Genomic DNA, 20,221 nt, shown 5'->3' with positions numbered 1-20,221 from the left:
AAGTGTTATTCCACATGCTTCAACTTCTCAATCTGAAATACTGAGGCAAAGCCTTTCTCAGTGAATACTGGTTTGGCTCTAGTGTTTTGCATTTGTCCTGATATTCTATGCATTACATTGTGAAATAGCTGATCATGAAACAACACCGAGTAATGTCCTTAATCCTAGGCATTTTAGTTTGTAACACTTTCATCAAGGAAATGAGATGGCAGGAAGAAGTCAAACACAGCTCACAGTGTTTGGGGCTCCATATACTGTATGTTGCCAGTGCCAAATCTTCATGTAGAAAGAGCACAATATTCTCATGGTGGATGGAGCAATATATCCTCAGCCATGTTGTGGGTGGTTGTCACTCAGATCAGTGGCAAGGGCTGGGGTATTGGTATTCAACTCAGAGACCTAAAGAAATGACATCATTAGAAATCTTCCTTTGGGGCTTCCCTGGTGGCGCAGTGGTTGAGAGTCCGCCTGCCGATGCAGGGGACACGGGTTCGTGCCCCGGTTCGGGAAGATCCCACATGCCGCGGAGCGGCTGGGCCCGTGAGCCATGGCCGCTGAGCCTGCGCGTCCAGAGCCTGTGCTCCGCAACGGGAAAGACCACAACAGTGAGAGGCCCGCGTACCGCAAAAAAAAAAAAAAAAAAAAAAAAAAAAAAAAAGTGGCATTTGCTGCCTACACTGTAAAATTGCCTAAACTGCAACACTTCTGATAGAAATCCCCTTTCTTTCTTTTTTTTTTTTATTAGTTTCTGCTTTATAACAAAGTGAATCAGTCGTACATATATATCTGTTCCCACATCCCTTCCCTCATGCATCTCCCTCCCTCCCACCCTCCCCATCCCCCCCCTCCAGGCGGTCACAAAGCACCGAGCTGATCTCCCTGTGTTCTGCGGCTGCTTCCCACTATCTATCTACCTTACGAGAAATCCCCTTTCTGCTGTTAGAGCAAAGCAGTATGGAATAAAATGATACCCTACTTGACTTATTTTTTTTATGAGCTAAAGAAGTAGAAGTAGGAGAAGTAGTTGAAAGTGATAGAGAACGAAATTTCAGCTCAACATAAGAAAAGATTTTCTTACAGTTACAGATGTCTAAAAATGCCATTTGCTTCCTTGGTAAGTGGTGAGGTTTCTGCCTTTGGCTGTGTTCAGTTATAAGCTGGAGAGACCATTAACAAGAGTGTTGGAGCAATCAAGCGTTGGCTAGATGTCTGGACTATATACATCACAAGGTGACTCTACCTTTGAAATTTGTGTTCCTATATCATGGTGTGCCTGTGTATGTGCATGTGTGTGTGTGTGTGTGTGTGTGTGTGTATGTTTAAATTCATCAAAATAGATCTAAGGACAGTCTTATTTGGTGAACCAATATTCCTGATCAATATCATGATACTAAGAACTTTGAAGTTGCAGACTTGAGAAGTTATTCTTAACCTAATAGTGTATTAACTTAAATTCAACCTTGCAAAACTCTACACTTTTACCTTAATAGCCCCCAAAAAAGGAAGAATCAAAACTGGAAAACCTCCAGAAATAAGAACACCATTATCAGTGTTTACTGGCTAAAGTAATTTAGCAAATTCATAGAAAATAACCTTCCCCTTAAGTTATAAGCTCAAGGATTTCAAGAAAATCTGGCTATAGTATTTATTCAGTTTAATGAAGCTCAATTCCTTGTAGCTGTAACTACATTCATTTCCTATATTAGCTTTACTTACTTAATGATGCCTATTCATCTTCGTAAAATGTGTTCTGTTGTGTTTTTATAGGCTGTGCTTTTGAAATTCTCATGTTTTTAAAAAGTCAAATTAAGTTTAAAAGAAAACAATGAAAAATGCAGGGGACGGGAGAGAGCTGGGTAGCAGCCAGGAGTGCATACGGAACCCAAGAATTCTCAAACAAACAATTCTCAAACTTTTGGGTTGGCCAAAAGTTTCATTTGTTTTTTTTTCAGTAAGATGGCTCTAGTAGCACTTAGCTGTCTTTAACTTCATTCGAAACAATTTTGTTAGATTGTATGTGACAGCTGTCATATCAACATGCATTTTAAAAAGACATCAAAATTGGTGAATTTTTGTGTAGCCATTTTAATATTGAAGATGGAAGAAAAATAGCAACATTTTCAGCATATTATGCTTTCTTATTTCAAGAAAGGTAAAAACGCAACTGAGATGCAAAAAAAGATTTCTGCAGTGTATGGAGAAGGTGCTGTGACTGATTGAACGTGTCAAAAGTGGTTTGCAAAATTTCGCACTGGAGATTTCTCACTGGATGATGCTCCACGGTTGGGTAGACCAGTTGAAGTTGATAGTGACAAAATCAAGACATTACTTGAGAGCAATCAATGTTGTACCACGCGGGAGATAGCCGACATGCTCAAAATACCCAAATCAAGTATTGAAAATCATTTGCACCAGCTTGGTTAGCTCAGTAAAAGAGCTCTCCGAACCTCCTTTACTTCAGGGCCTGTATTGTCCTAACTTTGAAGAATCTGATCTTGGATTTGGAGTCCACCTCCGAGACATTGCATGAAGTTTGTCTTATTTTAGGCCATAGATAGATAGATACATAGATACCTAGATACAGAGAGATATAAAGATATATATATGTATCATAATATATATATAAAACCATATACAATCATTATGTAAGGCACAGTGAAAAGTCCAGAATTTCTCTAAGGGGAAAGGGGTGAATGGGAAGGAGATTTGTCTTGAAGTTACAAATGCATGGCAAGACCTTTGTTTTTACTTTTTGTACTTTGAGAGGAGGGAAAGGGTTGGAAGAATTGGTTTGGGTGAGCGGATGGTAATAGACATTGCGGGGAGATAAGTATCCCCTACCTCAAGTCACCCCCTGCATCCACTAGTTGGGTACAAGGAAATTTACCTTTCGGGTTTCTTTACTTGAAAAACAATGTGGTCAGAGTCACAGATATCTTCCCTACCAACCAAGAGTTGCTCTGATGATCAAACAGGATGTATATATGTATGAAACTATACTTTGCAGACTGTAATGTGTTACAAATATTCACCAGTACTATTATTACAAACTTCTTGCTGTCCCTGAACCTGAATCTTGTCTAATGGAGAGGCAGCCTAGTCTGGCAGAAGTGGCATGGGCCTTGGACAAAACTCAGAACAACTCATTTCTTCCCTTTATTGTGCTTTACATGGGCAAATGCATTACTATGGTTGGGTGCAATTTCCCCAGCTGTAAAATAGAAATAATATTATCAATTTATGAGTTTTCTTTTCATAATGACATGAATTGCTAAAAATGTTTAAAGTAAGCAAAAGCCTTTAACTCATTCCCTAGCACAAGTTAAGTCCTAAAAAAATGAGTCCCATTAGCATTATTACTATTTTAGAAGTAGTAATACTGATATTATTACAGTGTCCTAAATCTAGAAGAGGATCTCAAAGGATTGCCCTTGTACTTATTTGTAACTATAGATCTTCGGCTTTATAAGGAGAAGCTTCACTCTGGGAACCATGACCTTGACTGGCAACAAAGCTTTCAGATCCCTTATGTCCTGGTGGTAAAGGTCACAGGTCTTCAGCACAATTCAAGTCCTATGCTACCTGTAGAGCCCACAGGAATTATTGGGTTCACCTTGAACAGATTTCCTCAGGACTTGGGACTAAGCAAATATTAGAATCCCAGGAGCAAAAGTTTATAATTTTAATAGAATATATTGTAATGTTTGTTTGCAAATCCCCCAATATAGGAATAAAAATTGTTTACTTGTACTCCAGTTTGTTCAGAATAGTTATAGATATACCCAATAATGTATAAAAATTGAAATCTGAGATATTCTCTAAAGAAGGCTCCCAGTTAGGAATAAGGGTAAATTTTATTAACAAACAAACAAAAAATTAATCCCAGCACAAAATTATGGGGAAAATAAAAGAATATATTTAGTTCTTTCTTTCCTTTCACTTTTATTATAGTTTTGTAGGTTCTTTAACATCCCAATTAAAATGCATTACTTGGCCAAGTAAATGAAAGTCAATATGTTGAAACAAACTTTAAGTCAAATAAAAGCCATATTGAGGAGTTCATATGAATTTAATTAGTATTAGTTAAGCAGGGTATAGTGAACTGCTGTAATATTTCTGTACATGATCCACAATAATATGGTTGTTTCATTCTTTTACTAATAGGAGAAAAAGTCAATCAGAATTAGTAATAAACATATTTTATAAAACAGATATGACTTTTTCTTACTTTCTAATAAGTACAGTAAGTAACACTAACTGAAAAACGTAGTATCGAATAAGTCTTTAGAGAACACAGTTTGCTGACCAGATTAAGTTGTTTAACATGTAAGTTGTTACCATGAACTTTCAGAGTTTTTAAACACAGATTGTCCTCTTATGCAGTTTAAATATTTCCCTAGTCTTGCTTGCCCTATTAAACGTGCTTTTTTGTCCTAAAGAAAAGCTCTGCTAAGCAAATATTACTTTTAACCTGGGTCCCCTCCACAGGCTCACAAACTGTGAATTAAGGGAGATAAAACAAATGTTGCTTACTGTACTGGATAAATAAAATGTTGACTCAAGTTATTTTTCATTGACCCTGAGTGGGAAGGAAGTAGATTCAAGGTTATTCATATTAAATACTGAATTAACTAGTTTGACATTTATTATTATTATTATTATTATTGGTTTGGGGGTGGAGTTTGTTCTTTTTTCTTTTTTCCAAAATTGACCAGTAAATCTATTCCCTCAGTAATTGACTACTCTGGGCCAGACTCAGGCAATGAAGATTTAATGGTCAAATTGGTTGCTTCTGTCAGCTTGGCCTTAATGTACGTTCTCTTTCTGAAACATGTCTTCAGGAGATTTTTGCATGTGAAACACAAAGTTGAATTTGCCCACACATTTTCATTAAGTGCCCTGAGAAGGAAGTTATTATGAAGCCTATTCATTCAGAGGAATGTTGTTACATGATATAAGTAGACAAAGGAGTGCTAATCAGTGCTGCTGCCTTGCTATGAAGGGAATCTTTTTTAAAATGATAACAGCCATCTACAATTTAAAATAAGTGAGTCTATTAGATTGTCAAAGTTTTTTTAAAATTGATAAAAATTAATTTTGGCAAGAGTGTGAGGAAAGGGCAGCCTCTACACCATTATTAGAGATGTAAATTGGTATAATCTTTCTGAAGGGTAGACTGGTAGTATGTTGAAAAAGAAAATTTAATATATATCCTTTGACAGAAGTAGCCCATATCTAGGAATTTCACCTAAGGAGTAATCACTCAGCTGGGGAGCGAGATTTGTATAAAGATGCTCGTGCAGCATTGTTTATAAGGGGAAAATCTGAAACAACCAAGTGTCTAATAATGGGTAATAATAGATACAGTGAAATAAAATTGGGTATGAACATACAAAGGGATATTGTGCTGCCATTAAAAATTGTTCAGTAGATTGAAATTTATTGCCATGGAAAGAGGTTTGTGAAATATTACTGAGTTAATTGAAGTAAATTATATAAAAATACGGTCAGATTTATGTAACATTATGCTTGTTGTCTGTATAATCTATGGATCTGTGAATAAAGAGATCACTGAAAAAGATGTTCCACAAAAAGATAAGTGCTTTTTTTGGTTGTTGTTTGTATTTTCCTGCACTCAAGAACAATTTTTAAGGAAAATAAGAAAAATATTAGAAATAGATAAGAATGCTTGATAACTTCCTGAAAGTAAAAAGATGAAGAGTTGGTGCTTGAGCAAGGCTAAAGAAGGAAAACATTTGGGAAGTATTTTATTCCACTTTAAAATTTTTGTTATAATTTAATTCAGTTTTTTAAGCTATGAAAGTAACATGTTCATGGTAAAAAACAAAATTTAATAGGAATGTCAAACGTCTGTAAAGTGGAGTGCAAGTTATGTGTATATGTATATGTATATGTGTATGTTAATACACGATGGATTCATACGTATACAGGCATATCCTTTGTTTCCTTAACTTACTTTTCTTTTTAATGTCTCACAATCAGAAGTCCTAACTCCAGCTAATAACTGCTGAATTCATCACACACATTTCTGAACCAAACATGCTGGGCTGAGTGTGGGGAAAGAGGTGGACCCCAGAGGCAAATTGGGGTATGACCACTAACAAGAGGCTGAATGGATCCTAGTCAGCAAAATGTCCCCTCTAGAGTAAAATACACTTGGGATGGGGACCAGAGAAGGAGAAGCCCTATGAATTTAACCTTGATATGTGATTATTAATGTCAAAAACTGGGTAGCTGCTCTGGACTGAATGTCTCCCCTTAACCCCCTTCAAATTCATTTGTTGAAGTCCTAATCCCCAGTGTGATGGCATTTGGAGGTGGGGCCTTTGGGAGGTAATTATATCATGAGGGTGAAGTGCTCATGAATGGAATTAGTGCCTTCAGAAAAAGAGACACAAGAGAGAAGATTTCTCTTTCTCTCTGCCATGTAAGGATACAGCAAGTAGGCTGCTGTTTGCAAACCAGGAAGAGGACCCTCACCAGAACTAAATCAGCCAGCACCTGGATCTTGGACTTCCCAGACCCAGCACTATGAGAAATAAATTTCTGTTGTTCAAGGCACCCAGTCTATAGTATTTTGTTATAGCAGCCTGACATGTTATGGCAGATTAAGACAGCAGCCAAATCTCACTTTTTGAAAAAGTAAAGACATAATGAGATAGAAAAGTGTCCCCCATCTCCTATATTTCCCCCTATATTTTCAAGCTGTCTGTGGTTATCTGAGTGACGCTGTTTGTTTAGATGGGCTGGCCTAGAATGAGTACTCAGGATAACTGACGATCGCTAACCCCTGCAGAAAGACCATTCTGTACCAAAAGGGCTGTGTTTTTTTTTAATCCATTCTTTCTATTACTGGTTTTAAATAATATGTCTGACAAGATTCTGCTTTTCTTTCTGTCAGCTGTCAGTGAACAGGTATTGGGCATTATTTGTGGGGCTGTAGATACATTACATGAAAAAATAATGCGTCCTTAAAAAATCAAGAGAAATGTCTCTGGAGACATCTACCTAACATGGTGATTTATGTAGGTCTGGGAAAGAAGTTTCAGAACTTCCAAATGAAATAGTCTGGATCATAAACTAAAATCTCTTCTAAATATGCCTTTGCTGTAGCCCTTGGACACATTTCCCTTTCACTTCTAATCTGGAAGTTGGAGAATGTTTTTCTTGTTCAACGTAAATTGTTTAGTTAATGGTCTAAGAATAACTCTTGGGGGCGTCCCTCAGCATTACATGTTATTACTCTATCCCTCTGACTGAATTTGATCTATCGGTTGTGTTCTTGCTGAATTAACTGACCCCTGGGATTAATCATTTCCTTTTTACCAGCTAGAGATTGTAGACATTTAATGGATATACCTACGTCAGTCAATTTAATGAGTCCCATTGTCTGAAGTTTGAAATATACTGATTATTCTAATGTTGAAATATAGTCGACATTCATCCTCACTACAGGTTTCTAAGTTTTCCAGGTTTGCCCCTCCTGCCTGCCTGAGGAAGGTAATTTAGCTAAAGCTTTTTTTTTTTTTTTTTTTTTTTTAGTTCTTCAGGGTCTGGAAACTCACGTGTATCTACTGGGTGATGTGCAGAAGGGGCTAAACAATTCTTGCATCGTTCACTATGGTACACGTTAAGCAAATCATGTAGTTTCAGTTTCTGTAACAGGGACTATTCTTTCATCCTAGTAGGAATTGTTCCACGGAGGATCATGTCAGTTAATCTCACCCTGGGGTATCTCTGGCAGCCCTGCAGTTGGAAAGGAGGGTGGGATGTTGACATGGCTGCAGCATCTGTCACTGGGTAGAGAGCCAGGGTAGAGTCAGCTGACCTGGCAGAATAGGCAAGGCCCCTGCATCCCGCCAGAGGCTGAGCAAAAGGCCAAAGGATGGCCTTCCCAGTTACAGGAGGACCATCCAGTCACCAAATACAGTCACAAGAAATTGAATGGACTCAAAGCTGAGTCATAATTCATGGATTCTGTTTTCTGTTTTGTTTTCAGTTGTTTGAATTTATGAACTTCTTGGCTGAGAACGTCATCTTCTGTTACATGGGCCTGGCGCTGTTCGTGTTCCAGAATCATATCTTTAATGCTCTTTTCATACTTGGAGCCTTTGTATCCTTTGAAATACAGAACAATGGGTGATGAGAAAAGAGAACAAACTACCTTTAGTGATTATTCTGTTAAATTGTTAAAGTAATTTCCTCAGGTTTACTGCAAAGCTCAAATTCAAGGCAGACAAGTAATTCTAATTAGGGGTGGAAAGTATCCTAAGAAATTGGGACCTTTATTAAATGTTATGGTTCAGGGTAAAAAGTTTGGAAAATACTGAGGGAAGTAAGGGGGAAAAACTAAAAGAAAATTATGTTTTTTGAATATTCAAAATATGTTCAACTCAAATTATGAATCATTTACATAAAGAGTATGTCAATCCATTATTTATATTTAATCTGCATTAGAATGTATCATAAGACAGCCAGGATTTAGAACTTCAGAAATACTTCTAGTGCAAGATGGTAAAATCTTTTTTTCCAGTGAGGACTTTGAAAAAAAGATAAAGAGCAAGTGAAATTAACATGATAGATGTGCTTTCAACGTCTTAAGCACTGTGCACATGTAAGTTTATTTTAATAAGATAGCCCCTTTCCTGTAAGTAAAAGGACAGGTAAAATCTAGACTTCAGTTTTAATGCAGAGGGCTTTTCTAGCTCTAGGTCTGGGGTATAAGCATTGCCAGTAGGAAGGGATGTCTATCAGAAAGGATACTGAACCACTGCAGATGTCCCCAAAGGACAGTCAGCAGCTGTTGTCCTTGTTCCCACTTGGAAAATGGGCAGATGCCCCCTAGGATCACAGGCAGATGATCGTAACAGCCAAGAGAACCAGCTCCTCTCTGGAAGCCAGGGTCCAGCTAAGCACCTGCACCTACCTCTTGTTCTCTTTTCATTGAGCAGTCAAGTGAATTTTCAAATTCCATCCAAAACCTGGATCTTAGAAGGAAGCTCCCTCTTCCCAAATAACTCCATCCCATTTGAGGACAAACTAGAATAGACAGGCTATCAGGGAAGGAGTCCAAGAAGTCAAAAGAGGAGAGATGACTACCACAAATATTTTCATAGATTTTTAACCTAGAAAGCTTGGAGTTTAGTGAAACACCTCTTAAAGCAGAAGTTGTATTATACATTTAGACAGGCAGTTCCTCTCAAAATTAAATCCACTAAAAGAAAAAAAAAAAGTGAAACTTGCTAGGTTTAAGGAGTATAAACTGATGGAAAGTAAGATGATAATCATGAGCTGAAGCACATTTATCCTTTCTAAAGCGCTGCTTGAGAGGACGATGCCACCACCTCGGAATGGTCTCTGCCTCACATTTTGCAGCAGAACTGAGTGTAGAGTCAGTTATCAGCAACATAAACATGATGAGAAAATTTACAGTGATGGAAACGATATTGGGTTCACAATTTTAAACCGAGTATATGTTCAAAGAAGACAGAGTTCTCTACTGTTTCTGGAAAGGAACTGACATTGAAAAATGAATTTTGGAAGCAAGTTGGACATACATGTATTGACATGTTTATTCCTGTTTTCTGGGTCCTAATATAGAGAAGCTTAAGGACATAATATTTAAAGCTCAAGAACTCTCACCCTTATTGCAGGAACATTTTCCTCAATGTTTCCCTGTGCTTATCCACAGCTAGCAATTTTTGTAGCCAGAGCATGCAACATATATCCCCTCTCCTTCCTCCTGAATCTGGGCCGGAAACACAAGATCCCCTGGAACTTTCAGCACATGATGATGTTTTCAGGTATGTGAACTACATTGTGTGTCAGTGCATGTCTTCTCCCGTAATTTCCCAGTACTTGAAAAACCATGAGGATACTTAGAGACCTTCTGGGGAAGCATAACTTCTCTTTATCCCGTTGTACATACTGCCATGTGGATATCCATAAGTTCTGAACAACAATGGGATTTTTTTTTTTCCAGAAGGGAAATGAAATTAAAGGGAATCTTGTTGGAATGGCCTCAAGGTTCAGTATCTGCCAGAAACTGGCCTGGAATAGGCATTGGACTTTCCCCTGACTTATTTCGGATCAATTTTCACTCGGGAGAATTTGCCTAATTTAATCATTTCATAAATTGCATACTTGCAGGTAAATAGTGTGTAAATGGTACCATTTTTGTTCAGTGTTAAAGCTCCTTCTCTTTAGAACCCCTGCTCCTTCCCTAATGCCAAGCTCCAGCAACTTCTTATGGTTAATACAAAAGCAAATCATATCTAAGTATGATCAGTTATTAGTTGAGAAAACAAGTATTAATTGCACTCTCACCAAATTCCAAGAGCGTTCTAGGCACAGGTGGATGAAATCGACAGGATCTCTGCTCTCAAACCATACCTGAAGGCCCTTTTTTTCCCAAAGAAAATAAACAAAATGAATTTGCTGACCCTGAACTACTCTGGGGATTCTGTTTCTCTCTGTTCAATTAATTTTCCTACCATCAGCCTTTTCTTGTTTGGAGACCTTTCCCTGTACATGCCTTCTATGTATTTGTGCACTTATATTACACTCAGAGGTAGTTCATTGGAAGATGCATGAGAGTAAAACAAAACTGCTTCAGAATAGAGCAAACAAAATTTGGGGTATTCAGGGAGATATGGAAAGAGTGAGAAAAACTATCATTTATTGAATATCTGCTGTTTGCCACTCACTATATATCAATCCTATAAAGCAGATATTAACCTATTTTGTATATGGAAAAACTGAGGTTCAGGATCTCAAAGAGGTCAAGTAACTTGGCCAAGGATGAAATCATCCGTAAACCCAGGTCTGTGAGACTTCACCTCAAACCCAACCAAGTGTCCCAAATCCACATTTTTAGAAGTAGTAGTAGGAATAAAACGCTTGTTTCACCTTCAGGTCCCTGAGAATGAGTCATTTAATCAAGTACTGGCAAATGGAGACCCAGAGTTTAACAATGTCCTTCTGTAGGCCTCTGACAGTGCTTCTCTACATTTCCAGACATGCCAGCGAGGTGAGAGAGGGAGTCATACAGAGGATAATTCGTACCGATAGGTGATCTTTGACTTAGAGCAGTGATGAACTTTGGTAATGATTGACTCCATTATGGGAAAGCAAAAGGCAAATTGGATCACATAAATAAGAAGTCGGCACTGGGTTGCATTTTTGCAAAGCATTTCTAGGAGTTGGGAAGCACTTTTCCTTCTTTCCCATCAAAATATCAGTGGCTTTACTCTGGAGAATGGTGGTTTATTTTTAAAACTTGGAGATTACATTTTAAACAATGCTTTTTTCTTACAAAGAAGATTGTGAGAGAAGTGCAAGGTTTAGATAGCCATGTTGGGATGTGAAGTGTTTGCCCAAATAACCTCGTGGCTTGGTGGTTTTCTGGATTTGGCACCTTCTATGTTTGCTTAGCTGTTGGATTGGAGCTGCATTAAAAACTGAGGCCAGGGCTTCCCTGGTGGCGCAGTGGTTGAGAGTCCGCCTGCCGATGCAGGGGACACGGGTTCATGCCCCGGTCCGGGAAGATCCCACGTGCCGCGGAGCGGCTAGGCCCGTGAGCCATGGCCACTGGGCCTGCGCGTCCGGAGCCTGTGCTCCGCAACGGGAAAGGCCACAGAAGTGAGAGGCCCACGTAATGCAAAAAAAAAAAAAAAAAAAGACTGAGGCCAGCAGTATGGTGTGTATGACCAGGGGATGTGAGGAAGCCCAGAATTCGGTGATACCTTTCTGATATCCTAAATCAGGGAGTCAGCAAACTATGGCCTTTGAACCAAATCTAGCCCACAGGAATTTTGTAAATAAAGTTGGAACACAGCTATACTCCTGTTTACATATTGTCTGTGGCTGCCTGTTGTGCTATAAGAGCAGAGGTGATTGTTGCAACAGAAATTGTATGGCCCACAAAACCTAAAATATTTACTATCTGGCCCTGTTCTAGATCATCTTCACCCTCTAGAAGAAAAATAATAACCCCATCACTTTAATGGGATTGACATTAATAGTTTAATTCAAGGGAATATCCATCTGCTAGTTCCTATCATTAAGAACATTGGATTTTCCGCTAAAAAGCTGTCTTCTTAGCTTTAAAATGAGGAGATTGTAATGTTACATGGTTATGTAATGGAATCATAGATGCTCAACTCCAAAGTCACTTTATACCTTTCTAAGACCTTTTGTGTGTAATGTTTTGAGACTCATAGCCAGGGCAAGATAAGATAGGTGCTATTGGTCTCTTCCTGCAGGTTAAAAAAAAGAAAGAGAGAGAGAAAGACTGGAGAGTTTTTGAGTATCTTGCTCACGATCTGACAACTCATTAAGAGATGAAATTGAGACTTGAACCCAGGCCTCTTGACTTTGAATTTAGAGCCTTCTCATCTATCTTGACACAACTTCAGATTTACCCTCAAGGTCATGAGAACAAAAGTTAAATCAAAACCATGCCCTTCCTAGCCCAGGCCAACTCCAGCATGTCTTAATATGTCTCTCATGCAAACCTGACCCCGATCATGTTCACAGTAAACCACACACGTGGGTGACACCCCTCCCAGCCATAGGTTCAGGTTCTACACTGCACCCACTGACCCCCTCCAGAATGTAGGAAGGACCAGTGGAGTTTACCATGTGCAGAGCAGTATTTTTCTTCAAAAGAGAATGGTTCAGACTGGGCTTTGATTTTCTGCATGAGTTCTGATATGCCATACCTCACTCAGGACCTAAAGTTTTAAATATATTTGCCAGGAAGTAAAGAATTTAAAAGGTCAACATAAGGTAATGTAAGCCTGAGGAGGAAGTGAAAAAGCAGATCAAATAACACTGTCTAGCCTTTTCTGGGTGTGTGGGCACAACAGCCGCTGAAACCAGAAGAAACAGCCAAACCCCTTAAAGAATATTTGCATTATAATGTAGTTTAATGTTCTTAATTATGTCTATCTCTGGTGGAAACTAGTTGTCCATGCCTCACTAATAAATTTAGATGGAGCCTTTCTTTACATAGCTTAAAATGTTTTTCAAAGAGTCCTCTGGAGAAGGTAAACAACAATGACTCTAGATCTAAAATGAGAGCGTGAAGTTATTTACACAATCCCTCAATCAGTCACCCAGCTACTCACTCAGCAGACACTCCCTGACAGGCTCTCTTTGGTAGGTATTTGGGTGAACGAAGACAGCAATGAGAACCCTGCCCTCAAGGTGGCTTGCAGCCTAAGAGAGAGAACTTGGCTTTGGGCCAAGCTTGGTTCACCAAGCCCATGCACCACAGATGGTTCAAAGACCAAACAAATAAGAACCAGAACTTCTGTCTTAGTCAATTACACCTACTATTTGATAAAGCCTTTTCCATCACCTTTACCCTCACCTTGTGCATGCCTTTTTGCACTGGCTTTACTTGTAAAGTTAAAGAAGCTTCAGTTTTAAGCTCCCCGTGTCCCCCTTCCAAGACCCTGGGATGGGCGCTAGCAGTGTGTCCTCATGGTATATAAAATTTGTGAAAGGTGTTTTTGTATCATTTTCTTAAAGAGGATCCAAAAATGTGTAAGTTTCAGGCTCCATAAAACCTGAATCAGACCTGTTTCCAAATACGGATGCACCTGGAGGTGACAGTTTGCAGAGGGATCCAGCTGCTTATTACTTACCTCCTGGTGGGGAGCACACACTACCGGCAGTGAGCACTGAAGCAAAGCGTGGAGCTGTGTAGATGGCTGGGGTACAGCAGTGTTTTTGAGCAAAGCACACATTGTTCATGGATGACCCTACTGCCACTTCCACCACCCTGTGCCCTCCCCTCCCCCGACCCCGTCTCCACCTTTGGCCTCTAGAGCCAGTTAAACTGAGCGAAGCAACTGTCAGGACCCAGATGGAATTTCTCACCTAGCACAGGCCCTACCCGATTGGTTTTGTGTAGTCTAGTAATCCACACACATGCAGCCTTGGAACCTTAAAATGAGGTCTCAGGGTCAGGAGTAGTGTGGTCTCTCTGCCTCATTTGCCTTGAGAAGCTTTTAATAACGCAAATTCTGTTTTTGATAGCTAGGTTGCAGTTAAGAATCAGTTGGGGGAGTTTACCCTGAGACATTTCCAGACCTTCTTTAAATTCAAGGCCAGGAGTTCACAACTGCTCTGCTGTATCATGTGACACCCAGCACAAAGGGCTTAAGAGGACCGCTAAGCTCCCCTGAAACTGTTCCTGTCCCTCTCAGCACAGCCCTGGTTAGTGCCTGGTGTGAGCTGCCCTGCCCAGCGCTCAGCGCCCTTGAAACCGGAGAAGCAGAGCTCTGTGGTTTAAATTAAAGGAGGAGATGTGCTTTGCACAAATTAGCTTTCCTACTGATGTGGTGCATATTACAAAGATCGGGCCTCTTGTTTTAATTCAAATCCATGTGCCGCAATTTTGATGTAATTTAAAACTAAATAAGAGCCGGGACTTGCTTGAAGGAGGGGAAAAACCAAGCCCAGTTGAGCCCCGGCAGCCTTCCTGAAACCACCGTGGCTGGGGACTTTAGCCTACTGGGCTTCAGAGGCTCCATGCAGAGCTGCTGTGCTGATCCGGACAGAACGGAGGCCCTGAAGCACCCGGGCAGGTTCAAGGGGCCCAACGGTGGGTCACAGGACATAATTCTCCAATTTGTCCATTTCGGTTGCACTTTGAAGAGACATTGCAACCCTGATGTGTCCTATTGCATAAACTAGGAAGGGTTTTTAACCAGGGAAATGTGACCTCAGTGTATGGATATAATATAAAACCTCATCCATGAGTTTACATAGCCATAAAGACAACAGCACCAAGCGTGGCCAGGCTTTGCTGCTAATGTTGCTTGTTGCTCATTTGATTGTCCCCAGCACTCATTAGCATTCAGACAGCTACTGGCACCAAAGAACTGAGAGAAAGGCCTGGAAGTAAAACTTTAAGAAAATTTTCCCATTAGCATTAAGTTTTTTCCCCCTTAATGGTAAAAAGTCTGCCATTACTATTCAAGTTCTGGGAAGTACTGTATAGAACCTCAGTGTTCTACAGAAGGACAGCTTAAGGACCACTGCCCAGGTGTAGGTGACGACCTTTCTCAGTGCCTTTTTGGTGAGCCACCAATCAGGCCATTGTCAGAGCCAGTCTGAGACTTTGACCAAGAAGTGGCCTTCCCAGTTGATTTATCAATTATACCCAGGAAGAAAACATAAGTGGAATTCATGAAAGTGAAGAGTCAAGGTTATTGTTTCAGCAGTGCCTAGGAACAGGACTCTGTATCTATGACCACCCAAATTAATGGAACGCTATTAAGCCACCAGGACTGTCCCACAATAACTACCAGCCACCATGAAAAAGGGACACTTCCATGCTTTGTTGATCCTTCAAACCCAAAAGTGTGGTCCAGGGACCAGCAGCTACGACATCACTTGGGGTCTCTTTAGAAATGCTGAATCCGAATCTGCTTTCTAACAAATCCCCAGGCAATTCGCATGCATGTGAAAGTTTGAGAAGTGCATCCCAGAACATAATCACAATTCATGGTTTCTGTTCTGAACCTCTCTCTTCAATCCATCCCTCCCACCTTATTCTGTTTTGCTTTGGACCCTCTTGGGTGCCAGTCTTGCTTCTTGTCCTTCCCCTTGCCGTCTGATCAGCACAGCAATGTTTACCCATTTACAGAATCTCCTCCAGTTCCTCGAGTATGTGGAACTCTTTCCCTGTTCACTCAGGCTCTCCATCTGCCTGGACCCCTTTCCACACCCACCCACCCCCCTCACTCTTTTACTCAGCTAATACCTTTTATCCTTCAGATCTTGGCTTAGACATCACTTCCTGTAGGAAACCTTGTAACTCCTCGAGTCTGGGTTGATGTCCCTCTCCTCTGTTTCCATAACACCCAATACTTCTCCTCTCCTAGCACCCATCACATTCTACCATGATTTTTGGTTTGCCTGCCTGTGTGCCCCTCTAGACAGGGAACTTTGTGAGGCCAAATACTTATCTGTTTCATTCACTCTGTACCTCAGCACCCAGCCCGCTACTTGAACCTTCCACAAATAATTGAGGGATGAATAGGCAAATGAATGAACAACCTACAACAATGTCTATGCAACTAAAATTGTACATTTCACTAAAATTTCACTTAAGGACTCTCCATTCCTGTTCTATCAGCCTGGGAACTTCTGAATCCAGAATTGACCCCAAAGGCAGCTCTCAGACCATGTTTGCCCAGGTGGGAGCTAAGCAACAATAAATTTAAGGAAAGAGATCAACAAATAAAGACTTTTGTTTTTGAAATAAAAGAAAATATTTTTCACCTACTCACTTCTGGCTAAAAAACCCTTCCCTGAGCATTCATAACAGTAAACATTGTTAACACTTCCCCAACAGTAGCATTCGGATATGAAACTATTTTTCAAATCTTTGCTTGCTTTGTGTTGGATGGATGTTTATGATTTCCAGTCAAAGACCTAAGATCTCATTAAAAACCCTGGGACTTTTATATGAGCCAAATGATTTGAATCAAGAATCAGGCTTGGGGCTTCCCTGGTGGCACAGTGGTTGAGAGTCCGCCTGTCGATGCAGGGGACACGGGTTCGTGCCCTGGTCCGGGAAGATCCCACATGCCGCGGAGCGGCTGGGCCCGTGAGCCATGGCTGCTGAGCCTGCGTGTCCGGAGCCTGTGCTCCACAACGGGAGAGGCCACAATAGTGAGAGGCCCGCGTAGAGCAAAAAAAAAAAGAATCAGGCTTGACTTCAGCTCAGGAAAAAGATTTCTTTAAATGCATGTACAAGGGTTGTCTGAGAGACTGAGTCTTCTAAGCAACAGGACTGTTTCTTTTCTTGGCTTTCAGGGATCTTAGTTCCCCGACCAAGGATCGAACCTGGGCTTGGCAGTGAAAGCGCCAGGTCCTAACCACTGGACCGCCAGGGAATTCCCGACAGGACTCTTTCTCTCCTTGTCTCTTCCTTTGTTCATCCTTCCAGAGAGCGACAGCCCAGATGACGCCATCACGCTGTCAAGCATTCCTTGCCAAGCCTTCCTCTTCTCAGCCCCTCCCCAAGAGTCCAGTGTTCCCTCCCGTTCCCGTGGTGGTATATCTCCTTCCTGCTCTGGGCATATCTTGTGCAATTAATTAGGCCACTATCTCTTCCTTACCAGTACAAGGTCACTAACCAGCTAATGGGACATAGGCTGAGAACATTTTCTCCATTAGAGTGACTACCAAGTCCCCACCTCTCTCACGTGACACCCACTGTGGCCCGGGGCAGGCATTAGTGAGCAGGTGGCTGACTGGTGAAGGTCTTCTGAGGTCTTCAAATGGGACAGGGTTAACCAGCTTATGCAGGAAATGAGTCATGAAAATGTTCTAACCAGTGTGTCCAACAGTCAGATAAAACACATCTTGAATAACAAGTAACCACTTGCCGCATTGCTGTGACAAAGTAGACAAGCACGGTAGGTCCGTATGAACTGAAGATCCCATTAAGTCCTCATAGTTTCAAATGCTGAGAAAAGTTTATGTGATGATGACAAATTCAGAACATCTGAGAACTAGCTTTGAGCTACAGCCAGCCCCATAGTGTTCTCCTATGATTAGGTCAAAATAGCATATTCTTCACTTAGTTCCAAAATAAATTTGCAGTAAAAGTTATTAGCTCTTGCATTTTTAAGCAGCATATTAGATTCTATTGGGCACCCCACATATTTTCTAAATAGGAACTACCGTTTTGGTGAAATGCAGAGGGCTCAGGCTTTGAAGCAGCCTCAGCCATGGGGCGCTCTATGGTTAACTCTCTCTAAACCTCAGCTCCCGTGGCTGTAAAATGGTACTTACATTAGACGGTCAGTGTTGAAAACCAGAGTAGAAAGTGTGTATAAAATGCCTGGCACAGGGACCGCCACTTAGGCCACGTTCGACAATTGGGAGTTTCCATCACTTTCTTTAACCACCAGATAGGAGATAGCCGTTAGTGCTTCACAGAGACAGGATTCATATAAACTCACAACAGCTCTCGGAAAAACCTCCTATCAGAGGTTAAGGTTTTTATTCTAAGTAAGGTTTGACCGTCAGATCACTGCTGAGGACCTAGTCTGAGGCCAATGCTAAGTGCTAGTGACATACCCGTGGAAGGCAAGATCCAAGGCTCCACCCCCCTCCCCTTCATTTAAGGACAATTGCTGATATTCTACTTTTAGTTGCAGCAGTGACCTACTCCTGGCACTAAGACATGGAACGTTGTAAACTCAAAGTGAAACTCAAAATACCAGTTTTTGTGAGGAAAATATACTGTAGCCCCCTCTGGGACAAGTTGACACATGCAAAATGCCACTATCTACTTAGATATTTATTGAGTGTGAAAAAGTGGCAAGGTCTTGTAGATTACCCAACCGCACTATATAGAGACAGTAGCCAATAAGAACACTCTAGCCCCTGAGAGACACTGAGTAATGAAAGGGGACAACCCAGAACACTTGTCACCTCTCCCTGTGTTTCAAGGATAAGGTCTTAGATACAGAAAAATGAATAATCTTATTTAATTTGGGAAGTTTCTGTGTGCATTTCAGTTTTTCAGGAGTGTCACAGATATCACAAATATCTGACCGATGGTTTTAACCAAGCTAACCTGTCCACTGAGGCAAACAAAAGGACCACGTTGTTTTTCCCTGTTTTCTGCCTGAATTTGCTTACTAATTGCTTGCTTGTTTTTGGCATTAGGTAAACATAACCTTAGAAAACTATCAATACACACGAACCAAGCTCAAAAAATAAGTCTGTTTGTGCCATGCATAAATCCCTCTAATTCTGCCCTCAGGTTCTGTGAATAGAGTTCAGAAGAAGTCAATAGGATTGACTCTAGTAAGTTATATGTGCAAATGAGCAAGAAGCAGTTACATTTAAAAATGCCTTGTGCTAAATTTCAAAAGGGCCATTACATCATTTAGGAATTATCGGCACTGGCTCTAATATACTGAGGACATTCCAGTGCTGTTTGGGCAACCAAATCCTTCACAGACAGACCAAACCTGTATGAGTAGGGCTGGGTCCCAGCCACACTGCCCAGACTCCCACTGACCCTCTTCCAAAAGCACCAGGAACTTTTAGAGGCCTGTGGTCGCACTTGAGGGCAGAAGGAGACACCAGAGGTGCCCTGCCTGTGAATAACAGCCTCGCCCTCCCTTTACAGGATCCTCAGTCCCACTCACCAACCACTTCCCTCAGTGCCTGAAAAATGTCACTAGACCTTCCTGGAGCTGTTTTAAATTCCACAAGTAAATGTGAAAGCACGCATGTTAACTATTTTAAAAAGCACGCCCTTCAGGAGAATTGTGTGCTCTCCTTCCCCAGCAGATTTCTTCCTTCCAATTGTTTTCTTCCTGGCAGGAAGCTCATTTTGGCTGCATGCGGAAATGGGAGTTTTGACTGAAGAGTCAAAAACCGATCATTTTAGAGTAGGGTGGCTGGGACTGGGATGGGGAGGGCAGCAAGATGGCAGTAATGCGCAGAAAGGGAGAGAGACACAGAGACACAGAGAGAGAAGGCACAGAAAGAACTGGGGAGGGAGAGCAAAAGGCAAAACATCTTTTTCAAAATGTTGCCTCAGGTTGATCGTCTGCCTAGGAAAGGGGAAGAAAATTTTCTTCTTCGCATCTTTCCTAAAAATTCAAATTATTAAGATAACCATGATTTTTTTTAATCTTTGTTATGGGTTATATATTCAGTGGGGAGAATGAAACAGTTGAATAACAAGCCATACCATTTACTATGTAGCCTTGGCTACGCCATCCTTCCCAGCCCGTATTCCCTCATCTGTTAAGAAAATATTCTGTGATTCTACAGGGACATGTAAGGGAGAGAGATGTAGGTTGGGTAGATGTAGAGAGCCTTTAGATAGGCTAAGCTGCTAGAACACACAGACTCCTAAAATTCAGTTGTTGAACCACAGTAGTAAATCCTCTCTCATTCAAGTCACAGGTAGGGTTGATATTAACATGAGGATGGGGGAAAGATGCCCCTCCTCCAGGTGGTGATTCAGATATCACCAGGCCCCTTCCATCTTGTGGCATCATAATCCCCTAAGTCAAGGGTTCTAAAAGTGTGGTCCCCAGACCAGCAGTATCAGCAACACCTGGAAACTTGTTAGAAATGCAAATCCTCAAGCCCCACCACAGACCAACTGAAATCAGACACTCTGGGGGTGGAGCCCAACAATCTA

General features: G+C 40.9%; 1 protein-coding gene across 2 annotated transcripts in view; it reads left to right on the top strand.

The window, feature by feature from the left end:
- Positions 1 to 20,221, top strand: part of SLC9A9 (solute carrier family 9 member A9) — a gene marked incomplete at both ends in the record, with an annotated part of 530,059 nt that overhangs the window by 313,084 nt on the left and 196,754 nt on the right. For both annotated transcript variants that reach the window (XM_079704728.1, XM_079704727.1), the window contains 2 exons: positions 8,021 to 8,134; positions 9,713 to 9,824. In XM_079704728.1, the coding sequence (XP_079560854.1) occupies positions 8,021 to 8,134; positions 9,713 to 9,824 (226 nt within the window). The remainder of the gene's footprint in view (positions 1 to 8,020; positions 8,135 to 9,712; positions 9,825 to 20,221) is intronic.

This window comes from Hyperoodon ampullatus (assembly GCF_949752795.1).
Source record: "Hyperoodon ampullatus genome assembly, chromosome: 5".
Taxonomy (NCBI): Eukaryota; Metazoa; Chordata; class Mammalia; order Artiodactyla; family Ziphiidae; genus Hyperoodon; species Hyperoodon ampullatus.
This window is presented reverse-complemented; position numbering and strand designations above follow the sequence as displayed.